The 20,336-nt window shown below is 39.4% G+C and overlaps 1 protein-coding gene across 1 annotated transcript in view; it reads left to right on the top strand.

Annotated features, from left to right (window-relative positions):
- The window catches only part of PDLIM5 (PDZ and LIM domain 5), a 119,896-nt gene extending 104,743 nt beyond the window's left edge, over window positions 1–15,153 (top strand). Inside the window, exons 8-12 of the mRNA XM_062493004.1 lie at window positions 1,481–1,655; window positions 8,649–8,829; window positions 9,846–9,966; window positions 14,188–14,303; window positions 14,931–15,153. Coding sequence (XP_062348988.1) covers window positions 1,481–1,655; window positions 8,649–8,829; window positions 9,846–9,966; window positions 14,188–14,303; window positions 14,931–15,020 — 683 coding nt within the window. The 3' untranslated portion in view covers window positions 15,021–15,153. The remainder of the gene's footprint in view (window positions 1–1,480; window positions 1,656–8,648; window positions 8,830–9,845; window positions 9,967–14,187; window positions 14,304–14,930) is intronic.
- The last annotated feature ends 5,183 nt before the right edge of the window (window positions 15,154–20,336 follow it).

Below are 20,336 nucleotides of genomic sequence, written 5' to 3'. Positions count from 1 at the left end.
TTAAACTGTGTAGTGCATGGCTAAATTCTGTAAATAGCACAATGTTGGCATTTATGTTGGATTTTCTGTGGATTCAGTGTTTCTTAAATCTGTCTTCTCTGTGAATTAGTGTGGCACTTCTCTTTCAACAGGGAATGCAATGTTTTGCCTGAAAAGTACTTGTAACTTTTCTGTAGGACAGAAGCTGATCAGCATTACATTAATGGAGATGAAGAGAAACAATTTTTCATCTTTCCCCTGGAAGATATGAAAAACAAGAGAGGATGAATAGCACAAAGATTAACAGCCCTACAAGCTAGCATTTTTGCAAAGCTACATTGCCAGTGTCTGTATGGAATGTATGTATGCACTGACCCTGGTGTTGGAGAGCTGCATCTTTGCAGCAGCAGCATCATCGTGCACTGTCTGATGTCTCAGTCATTGCTTGGATGTTTGCCTCTGAGTTTCCACTCTGGTCTTAATTTCACTTTCTGATTTACAAGGTTTAGCAAGGCTGCATTAAAGCCAGGGCACCAAGTAAACATTCCAGGTTTCTTTTGCCTGTGGTTGCAAACAAAGGGCTATGGAAATGTGAGCTTTTTTTAATGTACTTAGAAAAGAAAGATACCTCCTCTTGTCAGGAATAACAGCTCTCATAAACCCATGTTGTTGTAGCTTGTACGTTACCAAGGTACTTATATAAATAGAGGGAAAAGAAAAGCAGAGGACTGTTTGTTTCTTCACTACCCTTACAACAGTATCATTTGTGCCTTTCATTTTTGTAAATGCATTTTTCAAACTCCATAAAAGCTTATGTCTGTTCTCCAACTCCTAAAAACCTGTGTACACATGGAAGTGTGTAGTGTATACATTTCTGAAAATGTTAGGATTTTATTTGTGTCATACTTCTATAAGGAGGATGTGAACATGACCTTTGGAGTGCTTCAGATCGGCAGAATCCACTGATCTAGATGAATGTACAATTTCAATGTAGAAACAAATTTTACTTATACAGTACTCTAGTTTAAATTCCTACACATGTTGTATTGAATGTATGTTCTTGTTTAACTTGTTAGTAATAATGTATGATCTATTGCACTCACAGCAAAATTTTTGAGTAGGTATGTAATTTTCTCCTGCCTCTGTTCATACACTGGTGTTCTTGGCTTCAGCTTTTGTATCTAAACAAAATAATGCCTTCACAGGTTGTATATTCTTTTACCTAACTTCTTCAACATGTTAAAATTTGTCTATTACCTCTCCAAGTTAGCCAAAAGCATTCTGTGTTATTTCACAGGCATTTCATAAAGTAGGTAGGACTTTCTTGGTAATTTGTTGGGGGAGGAAGGGAAAATGAGGGCTTTTTACTATGTTCCTTTAAGGAGACGGGTATACACTGTTCAATGATGTTAGGTAAATGTTGTTGGTTGCTTGTATTTCAGATTAATTTACTTGGTACTGAAAGAGGGTCCTCTAAATGCTTTTGACATTCTTTCCTCAGCTCCTGTCAGTGGATGGACATCAAACAGTATTAAATCACCTGGAACAACTGCCCCAAGTGAAAAAGCTGCAACAACACCTCAGCTAAATGAGCAAGACACACTGGTTCAGCGGGCGGAGCATATTCCAGCAGGGAAGCGCACTCCCATGTGTGCACACTGTAACCAGGTCATTAGGTGTGTATCTGCTTGCTGGGGGCACTCTTTGCAGTGTGCACAACTGGCTGTGTGGCCAGGCCCAGACTGGTGACGAATGGAGCAAAATCCAGTTGGTGACTGGTCACCAGAGTTACTCCCCAGCCTTAGTATTGGAGTGTGTCCTGCTTAATGTCTTTGTCCGTGATCCAGACTGGGATCGAGGGCACACTTACACTTGCAGGTAACTAAATTAGGCAGGAGTGTTGGTCTGTTGGGGTGTGGGAAGGCCTTGCAAGAGGGATCTGGACAGGCTTGAGGTCACTTCTATGAAGTTCAATAAGGCAAAGTCCTCTGTCTTTCACTTGGGTCACAACAACCCCAGGCATCACTACAGACTGGTGCAGAGTGGCTGGAAAGCTGCCTGGGAAAAAGGCAAAAAGTGGCAGAAAAGGACCTGGGAATGCTGGTTCACAGCAGCTGAACATGAGCCATCAGTATACCCAGGTGGCCAAGAAGGCCAGTGTCAGCAACAGTGTGGCCAGCAAGACCAGAGCAGTGACTGTTCCCCTACATTTGGCACTGGTGAGGCCACACCTCAAGTGTGATGTTCAGATCTGAGCCTCTCACAATAAGAAGGACACTGAGGTGCTAGGGCAAGTCCAGAGAAGGGCAATGGAGCTGGGTAAGGGTCTGGAGCACAAATCCTGTGAGGAGCAGTTGAGGGAGCTGGGGATGTTTAGCCTGGAGAAAAGGAGGCTCAGGGAGGACCTTACTCCTCTCTACAACTGCCTGAAAGGACATTGCAGTGATGTGGGGGTTGGTTCAAAGGAGTCATCAGGTTTATAGTCAGGTCAGCAGTCAATAGTTCTTCTATCATTATGGAAATAATGTTCCTCGAGTGATAGGACATAGCCACAAGATGTGATGGGGAGATTTAGATTGGATATTGGGAAAATTTTTTTCACCAATATGGTTGTCCAGCACATGAACAGGCTTTCCAGGGAGGTCTTGGAGTCACCATCCTGGAGGTATTTCAAAGACATGTAGATGTGGCATTTACAAACATGGCTTAGCGTGGACTTGGCAGTGCTGAGTGAACAGTTGGACTTCATTATCTTATAGGTCTTTTCCAACCTAAATGATTCTATGGTTCTGTTCACCCTGCAGTCTCTGTCACAGCAGGGCTTTGTTTTTGTTTTGTGGGTTTTGATTCTTTAGTCACAAGTGGTTTACGTCTTCATTTTGGTAATGTAGAGCACTGTTTTCATGTATGGTTTATCTAACAAAACCAAGAATGAAACCACTTTGTAGTAAAAATATTGTGAACTGCTAACAGTCACAGTCTTACAGTCTGTTTTATGAGAGGACCAGAAAGCTGGATGGAATGGAGTAAATATAAGACCAAAGAAAAGTAAGCAAGTTAGTTTTCAAGTGTATACCCATTCCAATAGAATTGGGACTCTAGCTAGTTGGAAACCAGTCAAAGAGCATGGCCTTAGAAAGACTAATGTTGATTTCTGAAGTGTAGTTTCTAACCGAGAAGAAGAAAAATAACATCCACAGAAGAAAAGCAAGTGATGTTTTAACAATTACTAGGACTGGATTGATGACAATTTCCTGTATTGCTGGATTTCAAGTTCTTTGATGGGCTCTCTGGCCTTTGGGCATTATTGTCCTTGACTTGTATGACATGGGTAGAAAACATTATTCAACACAAATACAAGTTTGCCAATAGAGATTAAATTAAATAAGTTTGGCTGATCCCATAAAATAATCCTACCATTAGCCAGAATTTAGTATGGAGGAAGAATTGAATGTAGGTTGCATTGTTCAGTCAGTGATTTCTGACAATTAGTCATGATTGTCTCATTCAGGGAACTGTAATTGCTTTTATTTCCAGCATGTAAATAGTCTTCCTTTTCATCTACCTTATATTTTATTTCTTCCCTAAAATAGAAGTATCTTAGGATTATTGAGATATATATATTTTTCAAAAGTGTTTTGTTCTTGATTATTCTGTCATTTGTATTGTTGAACTACAAGGGGAAAGTAATGGGTTTTTAATAATATTTTTTTAATTTATTTATCCCATGTTTTCAGTGGACAAAATAAGAGAGCTTGCATTATGTTTTACCATGATTAAAGAAAGAGAATTTTTTTATTACAAAGTTTTGAAAAATTAGGAACTCCATAAGCTGTATAATTTTCATTAATTATAATAGCAAATTAGCCTTTCCACCATGGGTTTTTGTAGCCTCTTGAGCCTTGGTTTGGGTTCTAATCAGAGCCAGCCAATGCAAAAGGCTTAATCTCTGGGGGTGAAGTGAGTCCAGCATGTTTGCTTCCATGAGATTTCTGTTGTGGTAGGTCACTACCAGTTCAGTTAGCACTGGGTTAATTTTAGAAGACTCTTTACAAATGGACCTGTGATGTTTTGGAAAAGTTATTCCTACTTTCACTGGATATGTCAAGGAAATAAAAATATATTAACCTAACCCTCTTGAAGCAATGGAAAATACACCCATTCCCAACATGAGTGCACCTGTGCATCTCAATTCAGATTTTTTTTTGTTTGTTTGTTTTTTGGTTTTTTTTTTTTTGTTTCATTGCAAAATCAAAGATAAGTATCAGAAAAGGCATACTTATTTTTGGTATGAGATTCATCTGATTCCTTGAACAGTTTGGCTTATATAATAATTCTGTCTGTCTTTAGTATTCTCTACTTTTTGTTCTCTGAGATTTGGATTTGTGTCTAGTAAATAATATGCAAGAAACCATTCACTTTCTTTTTTGTACTGTTAATTCTAGTTTTAAACCACACACAAACTGTACTATATGCTGCATCTTTCACGCAAGAGACTTCATTCATTGCCTTTTGCAGCAGTTTTGATTTATCAGGGTGTGCTGGTGCTCTGGGCTGTGGGATCTCAGTCCTGAGCAGTTCCCCTCTCCTCTTGGCCCTTAAATCACTTTTTGCTGCTCCCCACTCCCCTGTTTTGGTCACAATTAATAAAAGAGATGAGCTGCTGCCCTCTAAGCATGGCAGTGTATTGTTCTTTGGAGCAACATTTATTCCTTAGTGGATACATAAGGACAAACTGCAGAGGCCCCACTTGACTGTACTTAAGCCATTGTCACCTCTGGTAAGCGACACCTTTCCATGAATAGTAATTGGTACCCACATCTGACTTCTTTGTCATTTCCTGTTGGTGTTTAAATCCTTATATTTTTTCATATGTTAAATACCTGCTCAATTATTAAAAGCAAGTGTGCCGAGATGAGTTATGTGCATTAATCAATGCCAAATATGCTTCATGTTCACAGCGTACAGTGGATGTGGAAGACTGCAATGGCATTTTGAGTTCAGGTTTTAGCATAATTACACTTCATGCCCTCAGTGGTAGCTTTACCTATGAAAAGGTAGGAGTAGGATCAAATGGCACTGCATTGTACATCTGTTTTGAAGCCAAAATGCATTCTGGAGTTGGTTACTTTACACTCAGGCATAGAATAACCATGGCTGGATGAGCCAAAACCTTTCTTAGAGACACCTTATAACTTTTTAATATATCTTCAATTATTCACACAGTGATTGTCTGAAGGTTCCAGTTTTTTTCCAAAGCTTCATTAAGTAAGCTTTTCTTTCCATGTCTAGAAGAATCAAAGCTGGAGGCAAACTAAATTTCTCTTGATGTACTTGCTGTGATGGTCTGGCAGACTTCTGGCATTTCCTGATGAAGACTTCTGGTTCCCAGACAGCCTTACTAAGCTCTGCACTGCAGAGTTGGCTCTTCCTTTGAAGTCCAAATGTGTTTTCTCTGGATCGCCACTGAGAACATACTATTTGGAATGTCTGCTGTGAATGATGATTTGGCTTTGTCACCTTTTCATAAAGTTTGTTTTCTAAAGGCAGAAAGTACAAATGGTGCTTCCCTTCAGCACCTCCTATACGCAAATTGTATACTGTGGCATTTTCAGGGAAGAGAAGAAACTTCCAAGCATGTAGAACTGCTCTTCGGTTAACTGTGAAGTGATTGGCCTTCCTAGCAGATGTGGAAATCAATCCTTTTTGATCTCTCTACCACCAAATTTCAGTTCTGGCTTGCTATCATAACACAAGCCACATGAGAAACCAAATTGCTGGCATAGCAATGTATTACATCATGATCATACCGATGAAGTTATATTCAGTTACAAATGTTAAGTCATTGAAATTGCACTTGTATTTCCTGTGTGTTGCTTACTTCTCTTTTCAGTTTGCCCCAATATCATTGTTACACACAGAACCCAGATGTCTGAGGTGATTACTGAAATCATGTACCTGGTGATCCTTTGGAGCATTAGATTTTGCAAATACTCTTGTAAATCAATCAGAATCTCTTTCAGAAAAATAGTAAATACGTGATTAGTTAGTTTTCATCTCTGCATTCTGTTTGCGTGCTCTAGGTGCTGATGCCAGAAATTTGTTCAGAAATGCTCAGCATGTCAAACTAGCCTGGGATAGGGGCACATTCATAGTCAACTGTTGCCAGTTGGGTTATCCCATATCCCATTTTGACAGTGGGAATGTGGTGTTCTAGCACTTCTTTTATAAATATATTCTAGTTGACAGAGGCATGTGAAATTTTTATTGTTTTTGTTTTTAAATGGGGAAGAAATGAAGGATGAAGCCATCTACAGCCATTTTCCTAGCATTGCATCCCCCTAGCTACTTCTGTCACATTGCATGAGTGTAGGCATCCTGCCCCCTTACTTAAATTGAGACTTTAAAGTCCTTTTCAAATTAATAGAGGAAATAAATACCTTTCCTTACTGGAAGCTATCATTTTGATGGCAAAATTATGCAGAGACTGGGAACACCTCCAAGTTCTGAATATCATGTTTTAGTGCATTTTACATGGCAGGTATTTTTTTTCTTTATTTCTTTTTTTTTTTTTTTCTTCCTTGTGCTTTGGGACAGCTTTTAAGTTGCAGGTATCATTAAGCCACAGTATCAACTTGACATGTTTAAACTGCGGCCTGATTGAAAGTAAAATTGTGTTTAGAAAGTGTTCTTCTGGACATGTGTGCACACGGAGCCAGTGCACTAATGGAACACCTCGTAGACATTGTGCAGGGCACAGCCCCAGCTGTCTGGGAGCTTTGGGAGAGGAACTCCCTAGGTGCACTCTGAGGCTGTTCTCCGTACGTGTTGCTGCGCACTGTCCTGAATGGCTGACCTCAACATGTCAGGGCTATAAACTCTGGAGAGCTAAATGCAGCAGATATAAAAATTCCTTCTCCTCCTGTTGCTAGCATGCCTGCTTCACGCTGCAGAGCTGAGCTTGTCATTGCAGTGCAGATGGCCAGAAACTCAATCCTACCTGGAGCCAGGAGAGCGTCTTTAGTGTCAGCCCCGTGTTAATGAATCTGTTAAATTAGTCTGTGCTGACACGGCACTCTGAGGGCACTTTGTTGTACATAAGGGCTTGTATTGTTTGATGAGTACATAACTGAGAGGGCATTGATGTAAAAAGGTGCTTGTAGAGCAGAGGGAGGGTATCGGGTTAGGTCAGTGTTTGCACTGCTCAGGCATCCACTGGGAGTGGGGCCGGAGAGCTGTGATCAGCCCCAGCTCCCTCCTTAAAGAACTGCAGGCTTCTCTTCAGGAGCCCTTTTTCACTGTGTCCATTCCAGTAAACAGGGGTGAATAGAAGAAACTGGCCCAGATTAAATATGTTCATAATTTTACAAGGGCTTTGGTTTATCCTAAATCTTTGAGTCTGTCCTTTGAGTCTGTTTGAGTTCCTTGTCTTTGACTTCTCATCCTCCTGAAAATACATAGCTTCATCAGAGAAAATGTAGAAGAGAAACCCTGCACTCTATCCTTGATGAAGTTGCCCTCTTTCCTCAGCCCACTTGTATTTCCATTTTAGAGTCATCATAAGCAAATTTCAAGGGGGATTGTTTGGGGTTTTTTCTTGTTTGGTTGTTTTTTTCCTTTATTGCTGTTGCTTTGCTCATATGAAAATCTTACACAAAATCTTTCTCTTAGCTTGCTTGGTTTCCAAAAAAAAATTTTAGCAGCAGGCAGTCATATTAGTACTTCAGGTTTTTTTCAGTGCAGTACTAGATCAGAAAAAAAAAAAGCACTGCTTGAAAGAATTGTATCTTTATTGGTATTGGAAAAACAGGAAATTAGGTGAGGGAGATGAACTTGAACCACAAAGTTCATTTGAAACCTATGTTCTGGAAGTTTGAGTGTTGGTGGGATCTTGGAAGCACCTCTTTAAAGTAAATATGTTCACTAAAGAGATTAACATGCTAAATATATTTTCAGATGAAGATAGAGACAGTTATGTATACCTGGGATTTATGAGTTGCAAACAAGGGATAAGTTTATTTTCTATTAACTGCATTGTATTAACCAGACAAATGCTATTAAAAGTATTGTTACTTTTCATTTGCAAATGATAGAGGAAGCTGTGTGTTTTGGGGAAAAATGGACCTATTTTAATACAAAAAAAATCATAACTGGAATGGATTATCCTGTAAGAAACTTGTTGAATAGGGACAGTGATTGAATTTTTGTTTTGGAAGAAACTGATGTTATCTGCTCCTAGTGGGGTCAAGTCTATTTATATTTGTAGTCTCAATATGAATGCAGACTATAGGAGAGCTGATCATATCACTGAGTCAAATATCTCTTTGCAAGACATGGAATTGGGAACATGGGAAACATTCTTTTTCACTTCCCTAGCAGACACTTGAGCACTGTATTTAATGTAGTTCTAAAATAAGATTTCTGAAATGCAGTGAAGTGAAAAGAATTGGTGTTTATTGTGGGCAGGCATTTCTAGGAGAGAGTTCAATGGAGATGCATACAGTCAGCACTTGGGGCTTTCTTAGAGCCTGTAGGAGGAAAGAGGGATGGCGCAGTGTATGTGTGTGGACACTGTAGTAATGACACAGGCTATTGCAGATCTATCTATTAACAGCTTTTGCAGGAGCCAGCCCAGGTGCATTTGCTGACAATATCTTCTTTCTAATCAGAGGACCCTTTTTGGTGGCTTTGGGAAAGTCATGGCATCCAGAAGAGTTTAATTGTGCCCACTGCAAAACCTCCATGGCATACATTGGATTTGTGGAAGAGAAAGGGATGCTGTATTGTGAGGTCTGCTATGAGAAGTTCTTTGCCCCTGAGTGTTCCAAGTGCCAGAGGAAGATCCTTGGGGTAAGTGACTAGCAAGTAGTGGCCTTTTTTTTGGTGGGAGCAATAGTCACAGTGTTCAGTGCTTCTCTGCTATGAAATTCCATTTTCCCTGGCCCAGTCTTCATTCTTTCAAACATACTCTTGACACACCTTTTCTGCTCCCATCACATACAAAATACATATTTGGATCTTCTAATGTTGAACCTTTTCAGTCAGCTTGAGAAAAGGTGCTGTAGTCTCCTTGGCTCTTCTAAGCTCAGCTCCTGTTTCCATGAAGCTGTTCTGTAGCTGTTGTGATTGCCAAATTTTCCTGAGCAAAATGCTTTTAATTGGCAGATTTTTACAGAATGGGGAGAAGTGAGGGAGGGAAGTAAAAAGAAAAAAAATTTCCTTAGGTTAGCTAAGCATTAAGAAGAGACTGCTTGCTAGATGTGGAGTTCTGAGATATTCCCAGTGTTAATGTAGATGGAAAGATGTGTTATCCCACCGGACACTGATATTGCTCATTTGAGCCTGCCGGCTGATCGGCTGCTGTTTCACTGCAGATAGTGATGTGTCTGCATTCTTGTGTAACTGGGGTTATGCAGGGCTCTGGCAGCACAATTCTCAAGTCTCGTTTGGCACTATAGCATATTCCAAAACAACACAGAGCAGTTGTAATTTTCTGTGTGATGCTTTTGATTAACTTTTCACGTACTTCAAGAGAAGGCAGAGATGCTGCTTTTCTTATATTAGGGGACCATGATGGGTGAGATCCTGATTAAAAATAAGAATTTGAACAAATGAGTTGTTATAATTTGTCTATGTCAAACCTTCCAAAAACCCTGAAGGATCATTCATGAAAAATAAGGAGATGTACCATAAATAAAGCACCTTATTAACTTTAACATCTCAGAACTTGTGTGCACAATCCATTTTCAAAGTAGCGGTAGGAAACAAAGTATTCTTGAAATTAATCATGTGTGGAGGCATGGCTACCACAATCTAGTCATCACATGGAAATAATGTGTTCCTAACACTTTTTTTAATCCCCACAGGAAGTAATAAATGCTTTGAAACAAACTTGGCACGTTTCCTGCTTCGTGTGTGTGGCCTGTCATAACCCCATCCGCAATAATGTCTTTCACTTAGAAGATGGTGATCCCTACTGTGAGACGGGTAAGAGGCAACACAACCAAAGTTTATTGCAGCTGTGCAGGAAAGCAGAGCTCAGTGAGGTTGGGGAGAAGAAACTAATTCCCTTTTCTCAAGCTGCACGTTAGAAGTGCCCCAGCAGCTTCAGGTAACTTTGATATGTCAATTCAAAGCAACAGCTGCTGCTGTAGACACTTTAAAGTTTGCAGCAGGAGGAGTTAATGAGGATTTCTTCATCAGCTTCAGCAGCAGCAGGCTTCTTGTCACTGATTTTTACTTATTCCTGTAAAGTCCTCATCTCTAGTATCAGTGATACATCAGTGTTAGTTTTAGGGTGACTTTCTGGTTGGCTTTAAAATAATCTGAAGTGTATGTAAATCTGCTTATTTACCAAAGACAAGCAAATGCCAGTGGAGTAATGCGTTTTTCTCTGAATAGCCTTATTCACAGCCTGAGGGGCTTCCAAGAGTAAGCAATCTGTCCAGATAGCTTTTTGCAGGATCAAGGATAAAAAAAGCTGTTAGGGGAGAAATAAAGTGATACGATTACAGCATTTGAAAGCTTGGTGAGCAATATTACATGAACGATGTGGTCTAGAAGTTCAGAGCATTTCTGGTTTGTTTTTTAGCACTTCCAGCTAATCTTAACATTTTTTTATAAAATCATAAAATAGTTTGGGTTGGAAGGGACCTTAAAGATCATCTGGTTCTGACCCCCCTGCAGTGGACAGGGACACCAGCCACTAGACCATGTTGCTCAAAGCCTCATCCAGCTGGCTTTGAACATCTCCAGGAATGGGGAATCCACAGCTGCTTGGAGCAACCTTGCCTTACCACCCTCACAGTAAAAAAAAAAAAAAAAAGTCTTCCTATTATCCAATATAAATGTACTCTTCCAGCTTAAACCTACTCCCCCTTGTACTGCCTCTACATGTCCCTCTAAGAAGTCCCTCTCCAGCTTTCCTCAAGGCCCCCTTCAGGTACTGGAAGGTGCTGTAAGGTCTGCCTGGAGCCTTCTTTTCTCCTGGGCTGAACGGCCACAACTCTTTCTGCCTTTCCTCAAAGGAGGGTGCTCCATGCCTCAGAGCATCTGTGTGAACTTCTCTGGACCTGTTCCAGCAGGTTCACATCCATCCTATCTTGGGTGGCCCATAGCTGGATGCAGGACCTCCAGTGGAGGTCTCAGGAGAGCAGAGTAGATGGTTCAGAATCCCTCCCTTGCCTGCTGGCCACTCCTCTTGTGGTGTAGCTCAGGATGCAGTTGGCTTTCTGGGCTGTGAGTGCACATAGCTGGGCCATGTTGAGCCTCTTGTCAGCCTATTATTATTAATATGAGCAATTTTTATTTTATTTATTTAAGTTGGTTATCTAGCTTGCTTAAAACTTTCCATGTATCCCTTTGAGCTAGAGAAGAAATAAGCAATTTGTAGAACAATTCCCACAAAATGGAAAAGAGATAAAATTCTATCAAAATTACCTGTTTTCACAATGCATGCTGTGTTGGAACTGTCAGTTGGACCCTTGTTATGGTTTTCCTTCTACTTTTAGGAACATTGTAGTTTTACTAGATATAGAAATGGATTTACCAGAAAAGATTGGGCATGAAATTCTAATGATCTCTTTGGTACTTAGATTTCCTTCTGAGCTGATCCCAAAATTGTTCACAGTGGGTGCCAGGGAGAATGTTAGGTACTGTAAGCATGACGGAAGTAGGCCAATTTATCCAAAATTTCTCTTGTCAGAGCTGCTTTAATGAGATGTTGGCAGATACAAAAGGACACAGGAGGTTATTGCTAACGTGGTGACAAATGTAGGGTAGGGTGTTGCTCCTATTGAATTTGTGGAGCAGCCGAGGAAACAGTTATATGAGCAGCATCCTCCAGTGTGACAGCACGGTGAAATTTCATCCTAAAGCAATGTGAAGCCCCTAATCCTGGAACCATTTGATGATTCAAAAATAGTACTGGAGGAATCAATAATTCCCCTTTGGGTGGAAAGCTCATGACAGGGTTTGTTCTGTTAAGGTTCAATTCTTGTTCCTGCCACCAAATGATCCACATGTGGTGCAGTGCATCGATTTGTGCTACTGTTACAATTCCTGTGCAAAATGCATATTTTTCTATACTGTGAGCTGAAAAAACTGGTGAGATATCAAGTATACTACACTTCTTGCAAAGTTTATTTCTGAGAAAAAGTTGCTAGCCCAAGTTAATGCAGACGCAATCTGTGAGGTGTTATTGGCAGTGATACTCTGTAATGGTGCTGGCTCACTAACTAGATGTTAATTTGAGTTATATTAATTTTTCAAAGACTTTCAGTCCAGCTGGAGTTATGAGTGTATGACTAATTTTAAAGAATTAAGGAGTAAATGTCATTGCCAACTTTCCTTCTTCCTAGTGCAAAGGAGAGTTCTAATTTTAAATCTGTGTTTGAAATTATAACAGTATCAGCTATTAGTATTAAAGGGAGATTAATCTGCAGAATGTTCTGGGTTTAGATGTTGAGGTTAAACTTAAAATAAAAGTCTGGATATCAGCAACTTTGAACTTTGAACTTTTTTAAGTGCAGAGTTAGTAGCCCAGTTTTGAAAATGCTGTGTGCAGGAAGCACTGATATGTGACTATGTAAGAAGTCTGCCTTGGAAGGCTTCTGTGGTATTGCAATTCAAGCATGCAAAATAAAGCCGATTCCCTTCATTCTGCCTTATCTACTGCCCTTTCTTCAGAAGAAAAGCCAATAAACTTATCAACACAACCACAGGCCAACTTACAAAGGGTTTTAACTGCTGGCACCAGGAAAATATCAGTAAGATTCTGCATGACCACAAATGCAAAGAGCTGAAAGAGTACGGTCATGAGACTGTGTCCTTCAGGGGTTTTGCACAGGTCTGTCCTACCATTTGATATTTTTGTCTGTCTTTTTAAACACTTAGAAATTCATTCCAGTAGCATAGCATAGATTAATAGAGGTGATCAGTGAAGCAGTTTCTTGCCACAGGCAGCTATCGAGGGCTTTGCTATTCCAGAGCACTTGTGTTCCCCATCCTGCTGAGATGTTTCCTATGGTGATTCATTTTTGGGAAGGTCATCACACACAACACTGTCTTAGTAAACAAAACCAGGACTTTTCTCTTGGGCTCGACACATCTGATGGTCCTCTGTGGGTGTCTGTGGCAGTAAGCATTAGAGCTTCAGCAGATCTGTATAGTCTTGGTGAGAAACAAAATCTACTTCTACCCCACTTTCCACCCCTTGTAATTCTCCTTTGAAAACAACCCCTGGCATCTAATTTCCCTGTCAGAGGCAGTGTTGCTATGGTAGTAACACTCTCTTACTGGTAGATGGAGTCCAAAGCTTCATTATGACTGTCACTTTAACTGTAGTTTGTCTTTTGAAGATATAATGTTGCATGACATGTTTGCCACAGTAGTGTGTCAGTCCCAAATTCTCTCATGTTATAGCACTAATGCCATTTTTATCTCTGCAGGAATAAAACATTTGCTTCCGATTATGCGGTGTTTGAGAGTTAAAATAAGTGAAAAAGACCAGACAACTTGGGCTGGGGAATATGCGTGGTTCAATGTGATTTGTTTTAGTCCCTGCTCCCTGAGATTGCTGAAGAAGCTTCTTGTTCTTGATAGCAATGAAGGGGAAGGGTTTGTTTTGGGTTTTTTTTGTTGGTTTTTTTTGTTGTTGTTTTGTTTTGTGGCTTTTTTTTTAAAGCCACATAATGTACTTTAGTGACTAGAAAGGTATTCTGACTTGATCCAATTTCTAGACTCTAATTAGGACAGAAGCCTAATGATTACATGGTTTTGACTAGTGCAGTCTGGGGCAAAAATTGTGCCAGAATGTAGGTCAGAGTTCATTACTCTCTGAGAAAGTCTGTAGTGTCAGCAGCTGGGATGTGCTTTCAAAGCAGAGCTGGAGAGAATGTAAGGAACGTGTAGAGTTTACATGGGTGCTCTCAAGGAGTGCATTTCCCCCTCTCCAGCACACTGTTGATCTCAAGGAAATGAAACACCAGGAAGATGGAAGCAATGCCCCCTTGAAAGGATGAGATAAAGAATTGAATTAGCAAGAAGTCAACATTTCAGGCTTTTGATCAAGGGGCTCTTTATTCAGCATACTCAGTCTAATAAACCTCAAGCAAGTCCAAACCTATTGCCAATGAAAGAGCAAAGCTCTCAAAGAGTCAGTCCTGCTTTTCTGCATATGCTTTAAAAGCTGTTTGTATCTCTCTGCAGATTACTATGCCCTCTTTGGTACAATGTGCCATGGCTGTGAATTCCCCATTGAAGCTGGAGACAGGTTTCTTGAAGCCCTGGGCCACACTTGGCATGACACTTGCTTTGTATGCTCCGTAAGTAAAGCTGGCCTGCCTTTAAACCATCCCTGGCAGCAGTGCTAACCTGACCCATATGGGAGTTAACAGCTCTAACCTCTCTCAATCCCCTGAGTCCAAACAAAAAGTGCTTTCCAGTTATTTGGAAGGTGTGTTGCTATTGTAAGCCTTTGGCGTGGGTGCGTGTGAAGGTGTCCTGGATTGCAGCCCTGTGTCCCAGCATTTAACCGTCCACATTTACTTCCTCTGAGTAAGTGTTGAAGGTCATGAGGGAATGGGCTGTGTTTCCAAAGTAGCAAGAGTGCTTTTGGCATAAGGACACTGTAGCCAAGGTATTGCTTGCTAATATTGTGTGACTAAAAAAAACCAAAAAAATAAAAGCCCCAATCTTAATGATTGGGTTTTTTTTCTTAAATTCTGAATCTAACTCGGCTCCCACTTAAACGCTTCTTGTCTTAAGAGAGGTTATGCATACACCAACCACTGGTATTACATAAAAAAGAGGATCCTTGAAAAAAATAGGTAATTCTTACTCTTTGATTATATTTATGTACAGAACAGTACCATGATCTGGCATTCTGAATAGTTAACGGCACAATTCATCCATCTGAATTGGGTGTTCTTTTCTTTTTTGTCCCACTCCAGGTATGTAGTGACAGTTTGGAGGGCCAGACTTTCTTCTCCAAGAAGGACAAGCCACTGTGCAAGAAACATGCCCACTCTATCAACATCTGATACTTGGAGCTCATCTTGTGTAACAAATGTACTGAGCAGAAAGGTTAAAATGTCCGTGTTCAATAATTGGTTAAAATTATTTATATACAATTAATGTAAAATGAGAGATGTGGAAACTGGCAGAAGGAATTGTACACTGATTTTTCAGAGTGTTTATCATTTACAATTTTGCTTCATAAAAAGAAAGGTATCAGGAATTGCACGCAAGCCAAACAATTACAGTGTCTTTACGCTTTGCACATTACTGTATTTCATGACTTTATGATCACATTTATCTCTGTTTCATTATGAGAAGTGAAGTATGTATAAAAGTAAATACCTGATATTAGAAGTCTTGGTCTTGCTGCTATTCAGCAAATAAAAGGAAATTGGATTCGGCAATCCCGATCACTTTATTTTGGTGATGTTTTTAAAGTGTCTCAGAAGTATTGCAGCTAAACTCCATTAAAAGGAACTCAAAGTAAAGATAAGATTACACAAAATATATAATTCAAAAACTTGTATTTTTTAAAATCTGATATTTGTATATAGGAGGCCTCCTACACAATTACATGTACCTGTGCCTTTGCACTTAAATTTCTCATGGGTTTGCAAGGGACAGGTTTTTACAAAGCATTTAAGTGGCTGTGCTGGTGAAAAAATATTTAGAAGATGCCACTTAAAACATAAATGGGATACTTTTCTGTAACTCATGTACTACCAGAACACTAGCCAAAACCCCCTGCTGCTGAGGGTGTGTTTGATAGGTGAAAATGTCAGATCAAATCTTAAGGGAGCAGGGGTTTCAACTCTTCTGTTTGCAGTTCAGGTTTTAGGTAGCTTTAAGTGCCTTGTAAAGGGGAAATCGTGCTGAATCTGCAGGTTGCAGTGGTTTGTATCCAGAATGTGAGATTCTGGTGTTGAATGAAGGAAGCTGCTGAAGTGCATCTGAGGACATTGGTTTTTTTCTCAGTACATTCTTTACCACGTAGCTCATGAATATGTGTATTGGTGGTGTGCCAGGTAGCGTGCTGAAAACTTAACTTTGTTGCTCAGCTGTTAAGATTTTTATTAGTTTAGGATTTATTTTTCACTTTTCTTCCAGATGTAGGGAATGTATTGTTGAATGATATTCCATTGGTTTAAGTAGCTCAGTGCCTCTCAGATCTTGCGAGGGAGCAGTGAGACAATGCTGTCATTAGGCATTTGCTGCGAGCCAGATCAGCCAGTTCTGTGGCTTGATATGAATTTTACATCCACATGGAGAGGCACCAAAAGACCAGTGCACCAGCTCAGTGCCCCTTAGCCTCAAATTAGGTCTTGACTGGTTTTATTGGAGCAATTGCAAGCAGCCTGGGTGGAGGTGGTGCCCCTTTGCACGGGGTGAATTTGCTTCAGCGGAATTGCAAAGCAGAGAAGGGGGCTCGTGGGACCAGAGCAGATTCCTGAAGGAAACCGAATTTGCTTGCTGTTTGATTCAACCGGGGTGTGAGAGCTGAATTGTTAGTCTTTAGTGCTCTTTCTAGCAGACATTAAAAATAACCAGGTACTGGTTGTGTTGGGTGTTTTTTTTTTTTTTACTGATTCAACAGATAGTTTTATCCATAAAACCATGGATAAAAAAGTCACAAAAATTTGACATGGTTGAATAAAGCAATTGTAATGAGGGGGAAAAAAATCAACAAAAGAGGAGGAAAAAAACCCCAAAATTGTTGTACTGAAATACAAAAAAATGTTTGGCTCTTTATTAATTCAGTGAGACAGTTTCACATTGTGGGGCTGTTTCACTTTATTTCCTGAAGTTATTTTTATTCAATATTACCACATTTCTTTTTTATCTTCCAGTGGTACAGAAGAAATTTGGTAAATTTGGTGAATGTCAGTAAAAAAAAAGAAATTTGGTGGTACGGTATAAAGCTGTTTAAAATGTTTACACTCTTGTAGATGTACCCTTTTGTGAGTTTGGCTGAAAATCAGAAGGGTGAAAGCAAACTGGACAAGATACAGTAACATATAAGCCAGGTTGCTTTTTAAATTAAGTGGAATGTGGAAAAATGAGACCTACAGACTGGGTTTCAGTGGAGCGTTATTGCACATGTGTGAAGAAAGAGGGGGGGAAATGAACAGGAAGAAGCGTTCCATAATTTCTGCAATTCGAACCTTGCAATTTTAATGTAGGATAAAAACTTCTGTTTGCCATTGTCCTTAAAATCCAATTAAATTTTGTTTAGCCTCATAATTTTAATTTGATTTTTTTTAAAAATCCATATGCTCTGAGGTTTTAAATTTTGCAGTTGTTAATGAATTTGAGGACAAAAGCCTGAAGGGCTCCGATAGAAGCTTCATTTAGCTGCTTTGCCTTTTAATTTCTGCTTTTATCTATTTGTTTAAAATTTTAAAGGAAGCATAGAGTCACTGATAGATAATGAATATTTAATGGCTTTACCAAATTATATAAATCAATTAAAAGGGACATAATTTTTATCGTTATTTTAATAAGTGAGATTTTAGTAGAGCACTTTATAATAATGCCATATATCTCACTGAATATTTATTATCTTTTTTGTTGTTGTTGTTTAGAACTATTTCATGCTGGTATTATTTTCTTTATTTGTAAGCCTGCCTTTACCTCTAGAATCTTTTGGGGTCTGAGTGTATGTGTTTAAATATACTTCTTTCTACATGCACACGTATGCATGTGCATTGAGACAGAAGTATATATGTGAATTTGAATGCGGACTTGACATAGCAAAAAATCATTTAGGGATTTCATGAGATTCCCAACTGTTTTTCACGTAACACACATATAGCATTCATGTTATATGGGAATATTACAGAGTCAGGACTTATATAATAGTAACCTAACTATTCTAGATTTTTGCATGCATTTTCAGTAATTGTTTTTCTTCCAGAACCACCCGTGAGAGAATTTGGCTTAAGTCTTTGAAGGTAGAATGTCATTATAAGTGAATAATTGATTCATGATGACTGTTTCAGTATGTTGTAATGAAATAATTCAGGATTACATGTAAATATAAATGCTTAATATAACAATGCCATAAACTTAAAAGCAGGAGTTGAGTTGTGGTTCAGTGAGTGTTGATCTGTTAACTGTGCACCTATTTCTTCACAGAGCTACTTGCATCATCTAGCCATGTCAGCTGCTTTGCTAACGTTGTTTTATGCTAAACTACTAGCTGTTAAATCCTGGTGTTTTCTTTGCTTGTGTTTAATAATCTTTGGCGTTAAATTTTGGCTGTTCACATTTGCAAATGTAATTATAATTGGAAAACATAACAAGCAAATAAACCCTACTCAAAACCTAAAATTCTCTGTCTTCTGTTATTTTGTGGTTGTTGGATATTTACCTTTCCTGAATCATAGCCAGTAAAGGAAAGCCATGATTGTACACATGAATAGATAGCATTTGATGCTGCTCATTCTTCAGGTTTTGTGGGTTTTTTAGCTTTGTTTTACAGGGAAGGACCAGTGAGTCCTGGTCACACCTGGTCACACCTTTCTCCTCTGAGACAAGGAAGAAAGACCACGAGCCTCCTGGAGTTGCTTAGGCAGAGCATTGCCAGCAGATGGGAGAAGTTATCCTCTGCTCAGCCTTGGTGAGACCCATCTGGAGAGCTGAGTCCAGTGCTGGTCTCACCAGTACCAGAGACACAGCTGTACTGGAGTGAAGAGCAAGCAAGTTGGTGAGGGGCACGGAGCATTTGTCATACAAGGAGAGGCTGAGGGAGCGGGGACTGCTCAGCCTGGAGAAGAGGGAACTTGGGGAAGACCTCATTAATGCTTACAAGTACCTGGATAGGGGCATCAAGAAAACAGAGCCAGGCTTGATATGTAGTGAGAGGACAGCTATGAGGATGGTAAAGATTGGCATGGGTTGCCCAGAGAGATTGTGAAGTGTCTCTACTTGGATACAGCCCTTGGACTAGACAAAGTCCCTTTCAGTCCCCGTGAATCTCTGATTCCTCATCTTTTTTTCAAGATGGATGGAAAGGTATAAATCCTGTGTTGAATGCTATAGACTATGTAACAGTGTAAAACTTATGTTGGCCTATTACTGTTTGTTTATTTGCTATCCTTTCTCCATTCTACTGTCCTCGTAGAATACTTTGCTGTTTCTCTGGAAGGGTTTAATGTTTTTCCTAAGTTGACATTGTCCAAGGAAATACTACCTGCTCTGACAAGCATTCTCTGATTCTGTACTTAGCCTTAGGCCTGCAGCAGTCTCTGTTTTCACTGTGGGACACTTAACTGTCTGCTCTAACCTGGCCAATTCCTTCATGACAATACCAGTCTGGTAGGAATTCCCTTAGCTGAGCATCTCTTAAACAGGAAAATGTACTGTTGATTTTTACCTTTATTTACACAGGCAAAGGAAAACACTGCACACAGCTCTATAAAATTTAGAGGCAACTTTACAGAAAACTTGCCTCCCCTTCAGTGTTTAGGCTATGAGCGAGACAAACGCAAGTCTATTTGCAAACAGTACATTAAGCTCCAGAAGCCAATTTTTTAAAGGCATGAAGTCTGCATTTGACATTTTAATGGGAAAGGTTTGGTTTCTATCAATCACAACATCATGTAACATTAAAATGCGCTGACCAGAAAAAAAAGAGATCTGTCATTCATTCGTTAAGATGCTGTAATCCAGTGTAAGATTTATAGGCTTAAAATGCAATGGTGTGTTTTCACAATAAATCCACTTTCACTGCTCAGCACAGAACAAATCTCTCTGTCATTCAAAATATTTGCTGGTCAAAATGCCCTATATGAGCTCTTCAAAGAGTTTCTCACAAAATTGCATATAAATCCTTTTACCAGCAAAGGCTTAATTTAGGTTCAAGTTTTACTTTCTTGGGACGTTTGTTAATATCTTGTGCTCAGACAAGATCTTGGTTATATCAGAAACACATAGGGCCTAATTTATTATTAGCAGTCTGGTGTTAATTAGGGGGAATTACCAGAAATAGTTTGCTTGATGGAAATTTATTATGGTATCACACTTTACTGATGGTGAAATAGGAGTCACTGAAAGAGTGCAGCTCCTTCTCATAACCAGCTAATTAATAAGGTGCCAAAATTCCTCTGAGAAGACTTTGGTCCTAACTATGGGAACCTCACAGAGCAAATGGCTCCTATACAGTATTTAAAATTTAAAAGAGGAAAAGAGACACGAGAAAAAAAGCTGCCCAGCAGAAGTCTCAAAAGTGGTATGGCTTTTTCTTGAATTTATGAAAGAAAATATTTAGCTGTGTTTCCAAGCTCTTTAAAGAATGGCTTTTCTCAGACAGAAAACAACAGCTAATTTATAATCTTGTT

This window comes from Cinclus cinclus, chromosome 5, assembly GCF_963662255.1.
Source record: "Cinclus cinclus chromosome 5, bCinCin1.1, whole genome shotgun sequence".
NCBI classification, from domain to species: Eukaryota; Metazoa; Chordata; class Aves; order Passeriformes; family Cinclidae; genus Cinclus; species Cinclus cinclus.
Note: the sequence above shows the minus strand (reverse complement) of the source record. Positions and strands in the feature narration are given on the sequence as shown.